At 40.9% G+C, this 10,262-nt stretch overlaps 3 protein-coding genes across 3 annotated transcripts; 2 read left to right on the top strand and 1 right to left on the bottom strand.

Annotated features, from left to right (window-relative positions):
- The first annotated feature begins 70 nt into the window (after positions 1-70).
- Positions 71-1,272, top strand: LOC112458654 (dynein light chain 1, axonemal-like). The gene is made up of 3 exons (XM_025022391.1): positions 71-121; positions 407-555; positions 641-1,272. Exons 1-3 carry the CDS (start codon positions 71-73, stop codon positions 1,140-1,142), a joined length of 702 nt encoding a protein of 233 aa, XP_024878159.1. The 3' UTR covers positions 1,143-1,272.
- LOC112458659 (zinc finger protein ZPR1) lies at positions 1,268-3,180 on the bottom strand. The gene is made up of 3 exons (XM_025022407.1): positions 2,847-3,180; positions 2,079-2,751; positions 1,268-1,881 (listed from the first exon to the last, which is right to left on the bottom strand). The coding sequence occupies exons 1-3, from the start codon at positions 2,970-2,972 to the stop codon at positions 1,346-1,348; spliced, it is 1,335 nt and encodes a 444-aa protein (XP_024878175.1). The 5' UTR covers positions 2,973-3,180; the 3' UTR covers positions 1,268-1,345.
- Positions 3,181-3,252: 72 nt separating this feature from the next.
- LOC112458658 lies at positions 3,253-10,251 on the top strand. Its single transcript, XM_025022406.1, has 7 exons — positions 3,253-3,454; positions 3,536-3,661; positions 3,738-4,443; positions 4,612-4,750; positions 4,864-4,982; positions 8,146-8,240; positions 9,023-10,251. Exons 2-7 carry the CDS (start codon positions 3,627-3,629, stop codon positions 10,233-10,235), a joined length of 2,307 nt encoding a protein of 768 aa, XP_024878174.1. The 5' UTR covers positions 3,253-3,454; positions 3,536-3,626; the 3' UTR covers positions 10,236-10,251.
- The last annotated feature ends 11 nt before the right edge of the window (positions 10,252-10,262 follow it).

Below are 10,262 nucleotides of genomic sequence, written 5' to 3'. Positions count from 1 at the left end.
ACTGTTCTTTTAAATTTTGTCCATTTGTATTTTTTTTTGACGCCAGACGCCACGAAACAATCTTGGTAAGATGGACGCCAAAGCGACGAAATTACTGCCGAGCGCGGGAAATTTTGAAAACGTAATCGTTCGCGGTTCATAAAAGGACTTTACAAAAAAGTATTGGCGCTACAACGGTTCTTGATATCTTTATATTTATTTCTTCATCTAACTTCCGAGAATTGCGTTCGTCGATATGTTCGTTGATGTCTACGACACACAATTCGTCATTAATTAATCTCATTAAAGTTAAGATTAATTTGTACAATTATTGGGAGGATTTAACCCCTTAAGAATTATGGTAATAAATTTTAAATAATTACACAATTATATTTTTTCCTCGGAAATAAAATCTAAAAATATATAGGCTAAAGCGACAACGTGCAAAGAAGCCATTCAGAGATGGGAAGAGAAAACGGGACTGGTCGCGAGCGAGCAAAAAGAGATAATTTTATCCTTCCAGTGGCCTCCGATTGAGAGAATGGATAATAGTTTGGCAGCGTTAATTAACGTCGAGTTTGTTTTTAACGAATTAACAATAACGTGAAAGATTTATATAGATCATACATCGATTAAATTATTTCTTTAAAATATTCCCTAGGAAGCTATCCTTATCGACAAATTTAATAGAAAAGATCAGCGGTATTAATTCGCTGAAATACCTGAGGATCTTGTCTCTGAGCAGAAACAATATCAAAACATTCTCGGGATTGGAGGCGATTGGTGACCATCTGGAGGAGTTGTGGATATCTTATAACTTGATTGAAAAGATCAAAGGCGTCAATGCTCTCAAAGCGCTCAAGGTTTTGTACATGGGCAACAATCTGGTGAAAGATTGGGCGGAATTTAATCGTCTGCAGGAGATACCTAATCTTCAAGATTTGTTGTTCATTAACAATCCTATATGCGAGAACATGGACGCGGAATCGTGGCGCGCGCAAGTTGTCAGGCGATTGCCTGGGTTGAAAAAACTCGATGCGATACCAGTCGTGTATGCTACGCGTTCTTTAATATTTTTTATATATATGTTATGCCGCTTTTTGTATAGGTCACATTTAAAGAAAGGTTTCTTTCCCTCTTTCAGGCACGCAGGCGAAGATTAAACTATTAAAGGACTATTAAAAATAGAGATTATCAATTGGAGTAGATTTGCGCGTTGCAAGTAAAAATTTATATTTACAAGATGAGTTATTTCAACAATAAAATTGTTATAAAAACAATAATAACTTAGAATTTTTCTAGCTATTCTAATATATAAATGATATTTCTACTGTAACGATATTTATTTCTCTATTTTAGTAAACACCTAATAATTTTCGACTTTTATGTCGTTGAGACCAAGTTCTTCATTTTGCTCGAAACTTCTATCGTACTTCGTGATCTTTAATCTATCGTCGAGTCCATCGTCGGAAAGACTTTGCACGTAGCTATTTCCGGCTGGATCATCTAAAATTAAGGTCACTTTTCTTTGACCATCCAAAACTTCCCCCAACCGTGCGATAAAAGTGTTCATCCTGTTCACGGTTTCCGAATCACTACTATCTCCGGTGAAAGTTATCGACGAAGACAACTGTTCTTTCATCACTGCTACGATCCCTTCGACGGTCGTGAAACGACCGCCCAAAATGGCTGGACCGACCTCTAACTCGAGCTCGGGTATCTCCATGTCGCAGGTTTCGGATTTCAGGAGATCGCGACTGAAGTCTTCCTTGCCTGTTATCGTCACTTCAATTCTGACTCCTTGAGGCTCGATCCCGCCGCCGCTTTTCACCTCGTTAGTTCTATGACCGCAAGACTCGCATAGCGTGGCCATTATAATAACCTCTTTAAAATGTGGTATATCTTAATATTACATTAAGGAAAAAATTCACAACATTTTTGCAATTAAAGATATTTCCAAGTACTAGCTAACAAGCAATAAAATATTTCTTTAATAGCGTAATATATTAAGATTCATTCTTTTATCTTCTCAACTTTCATATTAGGATCCTAATATTTAATAAAAATTTAATCTAGTCACACGTCTAATTAAAGGATACTTGTCAGTTTCATATTTGTCTCGCAAGGACTGTTGCAGTCTGGACAATTGGTACGAATAGAGTGCACCTCACCCTCAATTTCCTCCAAAGGATATTCCCCTTCCTGTATGGGTTCGAGTAAAACATCTTCATTATCAGAATAAATCCCTAACGTATGATTCTGTTCTGTCGTTCTCTTGAAATATGTTATAGTACACTGGCTATCTTTGATCGGTGCTTTTGGATTCTCCACATGACAGTTTCCTGAAATATCTTCAAAGATGACAGTAAATGGTTCATCTAATATCTTCAGCGCGCGTAATTTGCTAATAAATATATCTATCTCGATTGCGGTGTCTGGAAATTCTTCCCGACGCCTGGGCTGATCCTGCTCCAACGCGCTAATGCTCCTGTCGATTATCCCTTCGACGGTCGTGATCTCTCCTTTCTGGGACTGCGCGGGGATCTCAAAATCCAAGTGAGGTATACGAATGCCGGTGTAGTCAGATTTAACCACTTGGCGATTCAGATCCTGCGGCGTTGCAACTTGCAGCGTTATCTTGATCCCCTTCTCCGTTATCTTACCGCCACTCTGGATCTCGTTATTCCGATAGCCGCAGTGCTCGCACTCGAAGGACATGAGCACCACATCCTTGTAGTGTGGGATTTTCGTCAACAGCAACCGGGTAATCCCCTTTCAAGAGTAAAATATCGGTCAGAGAACGCAACGCTCTAACGAGAAACAACACTTTCAGGCTCGAAATTAATTAATGCGAGGGATTTACTTACGTTCTTGCCGCACTCCATGCACAAGCTCTCGATCTCCGTGATTTCCGGCTCCAGATCATTAGCGGACAGTTCGCAAAAGATCGGCTTGCTCCTCTCATTTTCCGTCCGTTCTCTACCGGATGCCATTCTTTGAGGGGGTTAGGTTACTCCGACTGGGTATGGAGTAGGAAGGCGCCTTTAATCCTGCCCTTGGATTATCTAACGCAAAAGATTCTTAAATCATGTATACACTCCTAAATCGCTTTATTAATCCTCTTGACGAAACTGAATATGACTTTCATCTCAGCGGATGCCATTTCTCACTTCGAGGTTAGGTTCGTCGCACGTGCGTACTGCGTATATCGATGGTCGCGCGAAGTCAGCTGTCAGTCGTCGTGTTATCGACCGAGGATATCCCTAGCTCGGTAGCCGTCAACGATTCGTGGTTCACCTGTATATCGTTTCTAGCTCGCATGTGAAATCGGTTTTCATCGCAGCATGAATGCGGACAGACGACTTCTTATTTCTTGACGAAACCGTTGGTTCTCTCTTCTTTTCGGCCGACGACGAGCGTCGATAAGCTCTCGGATGAGATCTTGCGCGGTCGTGCGCGCGAGTCGTCGACGAAGGTAGGTCGTACGATCTGTCACATCGCGCTGGAAGTCCAGGAGTTGTGGGGTTGGGTATCTCGCGACGGCGTGTCGTTGCAGGCGAGAGAACTGGAACGCGCTGGATCGGCTCGCCTAACGTCCCCGTCTCGCGGATGTCGCGCGCGCTCATGCGAGGAGCCAGGTCCTCTTGATGCGGATCGAGTCGCCCGCCAGGATGGAGCAGAGGTGAGTCAACGTTTTTCGTCGCTCGCTCGGCCGTGGGGTTATGCTTCGGGTGTAAACAAGACGACTTACTTTGCAGGTTGTCGAACCCGTCGAGACCGCCGCGTCAGACTCCACCGAGTCACTCGAGGAAGAATAAGAGACGATCCGGCCGCAGGAGCAACCCGCTGGACACGTGGCCGAACGCTCCGCAGAACGATCAGGACGGTGGCCTGGTGGCTGGCGTGGAATATCCCCCGCAGATGCTGTGGCAGTCGACGAGCATGCCGCAGAATGTGCCGGGTAACGGGCAACGTCTGTTCACCGCGATGTCTGATCCGAGCGTTTGCGGCTACTCGCCGATGCCAATGACGTATGCTATGCAGCCGGTTTCACTGCCAACGATGTACAGAATGTACCAGCCGATGCCGGTGCCAAATATTAGAACCGTCCACAGTAGACAAAGGCATCATTATAACAAGCACTTGGCGAACGTTCGTCCTGGTGCCAATAATAATGTCGCTAATGGTTATGGAGATCTGCAAGAAAATGGAATATTGGAGTCTGCTGTACACATTGGTCATCAAAATGGGGATTATACCAGTCTACCGCCCACCGCCAATAAAGACAGTGGTGTCAATGGTGATGAACTTAATTCGGAGCACAGAAGATACTCTGATCCTGGGTTAGGACCTGCTGGGAACTCGGCTCACTCAGACAGCGACGATTCCGACAGTGTCGAGAGTGGAAGTTCTGTAACGACAATTAGCCGTAGCAATAAGCTTGTCCTGTCGCTTATTGAACAGGTTTGTACTTGTCCAATTTCTGTTTATTTGGAACTATATTGGATTAAAAATAAGATGTTTTATTATTGACATGATTATTTGTAAGTGACTTTCTTAGTCCTTAAGATGCAAAGTGTATCTTATTGTTTATATTTATCAATACATATATCTCTTTCAAATATGTTGCAGATGACAGAGCTAAAGAAATGTAACAGCCAATTGTTTAAAGAACTTAGTGAAACTAAGTCGAATTTAGAAAATGTAAAAGCAAAATGGGCGCAATGTAAACACAGTACTCCTGCAGACTACCAACCTGGAATGTTATCAGGTAAAGAATAATTCTAAAGTACTTTAATATCTATAATTTTTGTTACTAGTTTCATTCAATTTTATACAGGACGACCATTACATTATTTTCATAGAATATATTATTTGTTATAGAACTTGTACGTGAAATTAGAGAAGCAAATAGGAATTGTGAAGAAGGTTTAATTACAAAAGTCAAATTTATGTTGGAAGAAAAATGTAATCAACAAGTGAAAGAAGTGGACGAGCTAAAGGTATGTATAGATAGAATATACTAATTTATTAACTAATTTATGAACTTCATATATTAATTTACATGTAGGAATTATTTTTATCGAGCGATAATGTTTAATTGTGGCATAATTTGATACTTAAATTCTCTCAAATTTTCTTTTATCTTTGAATATATAACCCGCCGAAAATACTAAGAAGTAGTTACGTTTTAATTGAACTGTATTTAATAATTATTTATTAAATAATATATTACTTTATCTCAAATATTAGTAACATATACAAACAATATGTAAAAAACGTCAATAACCCTTTATAAATAAAATAATAAAGCAAATATGTAGGATAGTCTACACGCAAACAAAATTTTGAGATTATCTTTATGCAATACTAAATATTATTTTTAATATTTTTGTATAAGTTATTATTATCGTTAACCTAATTTTTTAATGTGTCTAGTATATTGAAAATGTTCGATAGAACACAAATCATGTAAAAGAAGACATGTGCATTTGTGTGTGTATGTTATAAGCTCATTTATACATATATGGGAAAATATGGGAATAGAAAACAAAAGCAATGGCTCTCCCTTTTTTTCTCGTGCCGCTCGTGTCAGGATTGAGATACGGTAATATGAGCACTCCGTTCAATATTTTCGGCATTCGCTCTTCCGGCTCGATCATGGACGTAATGTTTGCGTAGACATTCTTACGTTCTGTTTGATTAGGACAGCCAGGTGATCGTGGTACCTATCGGTCTTTTTTCCAACTTTCTCTTTCCCTCACGGTTAACGCACCTATGCGAAATCTGTACAATTGATTTTGTTTCCGTTCGTTTGTATTCCTACTTACTCGCTTATTCCGTTAATAGGTTCCTCGGAAAGCAAATTATCCACTGCTAGCAAATTAACAATAAATTCAGAAATTGCTAACAAATTTGTGTCAACTCCGTATTAAATTCGTATTTTGCGCCTGTTAACATAATCTGATAGCAGATTAATGACAGAAGTCGAGCAGAATCTGTCGAATATAGACTTTGTTCTATTTCTGCTGCCAATCTGCGTCAAACTGCGTGGCAAGTCAAAGTCTACTGAATTTTTGCTATCATTCTGCAAATAAAATTATATGTATGATCCAATATTAAATCTGTGGCTTTCCTGTCAACAAAATTTATACCAGACACTTTGCAGAATTTATTCTTGGTAGATTTAGTTAATTAGATTCATTTAGGGCTGGTTGTTCCAGCCTGTTGCTAAACTACCTAATAGTTAAATCATATGTATGTCTTTGTTTATCCTTTACATTGGGCAAAGATAGACATATGATTTAACTATTAGGCAGCTTACCAGTAGATTGGAACAACCGGCCCTTAGATTAACGTTTACATTGTTTTAAATTTTTATACTGTTTTTATGATTAATTGTTTTCCATATTTTCTTTCCATTGCGGTATTTATTGCTAAAAATGCATGTGTAAGGTCATTATTACATGCATATCCTTTTCATTACGATGTTATATTATTAAAATTAAATAATTTTAATAATTAAATAATTTTAATAATAGAAAAAATCGTGAACGTGAATGATCGCATATTATGAATTATCTAGAAAAATCGTGAATGTGATCGCATATTATGAATTATCTAAAAAACCAATTTTCCCCGTGCATATACGTATGTTATTTTGATATGTAATTGTGGTACGCATTAGAGTATTGTATACATTGGTACAAACACGCAAATGTGTCGTTATTACATACATGCATTCGCATATGCATATCGATTTAACAACATAGACAGAAAGATATTGCATTATCTAATTCAAATTGTATTTTTCTCTCGTAACTGCACCGTTCAAGCTCGTATCACGCATTATAAAGTGTAATCTTTTATTACACATGCCATTACTAGCGGCATTGCGATAAGTGTTAAACTAAAAATACAACACTTGAATGTATACAATTATTCGAATAAAAAGAAAAAAAATTAGATTTAAGATTAAAAAGGTCACAAGATTTTTCGACGCTTCTTAAAAAATTGGCTTCATGATCTATCCTTGAGAAACGCATCAGCCGATTAGGGTTTGCTGCACGCGCGACTTGACTCTGTGAACGATGAGGGGACGAGGGGCGATGAGGGAAAGGTCGAACCGTAGAGAGACGGCTGATAAAGTCGGCCGATACCGGAGAACGCAATGTAGACATAATACGAAATATCCGTGACGCGCTAAAAGTGATTAGGTTTCACATAAGGGCATCCGCAGCGGGCAGAGTGTTGCAGAGGCGAGAGCGAACAGGGCTGGGACCGAAGGGACGGGAAAGGAAAGGGGGAGGGGGATTGGGGAAGGGTGGAGAAGGACGGAGCGCACTTAGTGGCTGTCAGGGGCCTCTCCCTTGGCCTCTTTTTCCTCTTTGCCGTTCTTCTCAGGTTTCAACCATCCATTAGCCTCATCAGCCGAAGCGATGGCCGCCACCGCCATGTCGCTTGCATATTGGCAATCTCGTAATTGAACCTCCGGGACCCTCCATCTCCACGTCCATGTAAATTTTGCTGCACGTGAGAGCCGATCAAGGTTGCCAGCTCCTTTCCCTCCCTTTTTTTTTTAATACACATTTCCCAGCGTGTCGCGTTTACCTTTAAACATCGAGATAAAGTGGTTAAAACAGATAAGAAAAAAAATTCAATTACGCTCGACGTTAATTTTGTGTAAAAACGGAGAAGTTTAGGAATAGTTGAGAGTTGAGATAGCTCTATCCAGAGAATAATTCACATCAGTTTCGTCTATAACAAGTTTGTGCGGTTTTATAAAACAAGTATCTATATTTGTCATTTGAATTTTTAACGTAAAAGTAATGAAAAATTGATCAACATAATTTGTAATAAAACGAAGAAATATATATTATTCGAAAAAAGAACGGGCTGTAACAAGATCTTTATTTGTTCTGTTTAAAAATTTCTCCAAAATATACGCCAACTTACTATATAGCTGATCTAATATTTACACAGATCTATGAATGCGAATATTATTGATTTTGATTAGAATTTTTACGATTTTTTCTAAGAATTTTTTTTGCAAGGTTTTAGTTCAACAATTACAGCATAGTCTTTTTCCGGTTCTGCTTCGGTGATACGATTTGTTTGTTAGCTTATTTTGCTTGATAATTAACTTTTCTATATTTTTTATTGCAGAATCAATTGGCGAAGCTTATGAAAGAGAAAGAAGAAAGTGACCAACGTGTCGCGAAACTGGAGGAGGAAGTGACGGCGTTGAAGCTGAGCGCAACGTAAGTAAGCTTTTTAGCATTTGTAAATATTTAGAAGCTTGCTTTAGGTTCTAGTATTTGTTTTGTATCCAACACTGTTCCGACGGTGTATAATTTAAAAGGCGCGGTAAAAAATACGATAGTATCCCAGCGTATTTGATAAAGCTTGTCGAAAAAAAAAATTGATTCCATTTATACACATCACTTCTCCATAATTGGCCATGGTTTATCATAGCTATTTGTTCCTATTTTTGGCTCTGTTTTCCGCTCATAATCCCCACGCATATATAGGGGTACATGCATAATGTTTCTTACATATTTATTTATATAACGAATTTAGCGAACAATTCTTATTGTCCGATAAGTCGCGTGCAATACATCTCGTCTATATTGTTTCGTTTATGATTATTTAAACGTTGCTTAAAGTCGAATGTCATCTCCACGATGTCATCTGGCGTCCGGCAAAGCTTCAGACTAGTCCAACGCTTTCTACGATAGAGTCACGTGGCTAAAATAGAAGGCAAGTGAAAGCCGTCACTGAATGATGAAACATTTGTATCAGCACTTCTGGATGAACTGTCCAGATATCTCATATCATTATTCACAATGACCTTCTCTCGTTCCATTTTAAGTATACGTCATTTCAATCATCTTTCGCTTCATTTCTCGACGATCCTCGAAATTATTTTACGACATTCACAACTCCAATTAAATCGGTTCGCTGTCCCCCGCAATCAACGTCGAAGCCCGCTTCTGACAAAGAAAGAAAGAACGGAAAGAAAAATCAATTCTATTCGCACTAGCAACGAAGACCGCGAGATCGCAGTCTTCGAGGAGGAGAATCTGGCGCTGCGACGGGAGCTCCAGGAGGCGCGGGCGTGCAGGACCATGGCCGAGAACGCAGCAAAGTGCGTAAACTTCGCGGTATCCAGATCTGTTACGCCTGTAACTTTCGATACGCCCTGTATAACCAGCACCCCCGTGCGTACCGCTCTTACCGATACTCGCTTCCCGCTCCCCGCCATCCCACCCGCATCGCACACATCATCATCAGCCTCTTCCGTTCTACGTTCCCGTTCCGCGGAGGTGGCGGCTTTTCAACCCACCTCCGAGGTGGATCAGTGTCAAAATTTCGCGACTGACTCCGAACCCGTGTCCCGCGAGGAGTCGCCGACGAAGGAGAGCGCGTGGAAACGCGCGGAAATGTTTCTGGCTTCCTGTCACACCACCATAACTTGCATGAACGATGACGTAACATCGTTCATCGACATAATAGCAAAGCAGGAATCGGGAGTTATGGATAACGGGACTCTTTCCGAAATTCTGTCTGAGGTAGATTTGGGTGATTGCTTGGAGTTCTACGCGAAGGAAGCGCGCGACGTCATGAGAAACGATGGTAAAATAAAATCGACGACGACCGAGACGGAGAAAAGAACGAAGGTCTTATTGACCGATATCCCAGAAGAATCTACTGACGATCAGCTGGGAATATATGACGCGAAGATGCTATCGATGCTGGAAAGAGATGGAGCAAATGATCTCGGATCATCTGGAGTCCTCGAGGAAGAGACAGATCTGCCGGATAAACTGAACGATTGCGCGAGCAAAGCGGAGAAGCTGACCAATCACTCGGATAATCACAGTTTCTGGCAGAAACTGTGCAAGTTTCGCAATCAGCGAGGCAGCTTTAAGAAACCGCGGCGGAAGAAGGGAAATTCGAGGAAGTTGTTCAGCGAGAGCGACGAGGATCCAAGCGAGGGCCAGACCAAGATCCTGATGGCCGACATGGTCCCACCGGGCTCCCCCGGGAGCGATCGCGACACGACGAACGAGGACGGGGATTGTTTTCCCAATAACGATCGCACGAATCACGGAACAACCATCACCGACGTGCCGGACGTCGTTGTGATCGGTGGTGGCTCCATCGTCCCGAAAGACCTCTGCTCGACGAGAACCCTGACTTCCAGAACCCAAACAGCACCTTCACGTGCCACCTACACCACCGCCTATATCTAGGTCATGCGCGCGTACGCGCGGGGCACA

This window comes from Temnothorax curvispinosus, unplaced genomic scaffold (assembly GCF_003070985.1).
Source record: "Temnothorax curvispinosus isolate PA1 unplaced genomic scaffold, ASM307098v1 QBEX01009074.1, whole genome shotgun sequence".
Lineage (NCBI taxonomy): Eukaryota > Metazoa > Arthropoda > Insecta > Hymenoptera > Formicidae > Temnothorax > Temnothorax curvispinosus.
The sequence above is the reverse complement of the archived record's forward strand: the minus strand, read 5'-3'. Positions and strand labels throughout refer to the sequence as shown.

Bases quoted from the DNA above. Each gene is read 5' to 3' on its own strand.
- LOC112458658 (XM_025022406.1), top strand. From the start codon at position 3,627: ATGCGGATCGAGTCGCCCGCCAGGATGGAGCAGAG. The intron at 3,662-3,737 runs GTGAGTCAACGT...CTTACTTTGCAG, and splicing joins CCCGCCAGGATGGAGCAGAG to GTTGTCGAACCCGTCGAGAC. The intron at 8,241-9,022 runs GTAAGTAAGCTT...TATTCGCACTAG, and splicing joins GCGTTGAAGCTGAGCGCAAC to CAACGAAGACCGCGAGATCG.
- LOC112458654 (XM_025022391.1), top strand. From the start codon at position 71: ATGGACGCCAAAGCGACGAAATTACTGCCGAGCGCGGGAAATTTTGAA. The intron at 122-406 runs GTAATCGTTCGC...AAAAATATATAG, and splicing joins GCGCGGGAAATTTTGAAAAC to GCTAAAGCGACAACGTGCAA. The intron at 556-640 runs GTTTGTTTTTAA...AATATTCCCTAG, and splicing joins GCAGCGTTAATTAACGTCGA to GAAGCTATCCTTATCGACAA.
- LOC112458659 (XM_025022407.1), bottom strand. From the start codon at position 2,972: ATGGCATCCGGTAGAGAACGGACGGAAAATGAGAGGAGCAAGCCGATC. The intron at 2,752-2,846 runs GTAAGTAAATCC...TACTCTTGAAAG, and splicing joins GCATGGAGTGCGGCAAGAAC to GGGATTACCCGGTTGCTGTT. The intron at 1,882-2,078 runs GTATCCTTTAAT...TGTAATATTAAG, and splicing joins GACAAATATGAAACTGACAA to ATATACCACATTTTAAAGAG.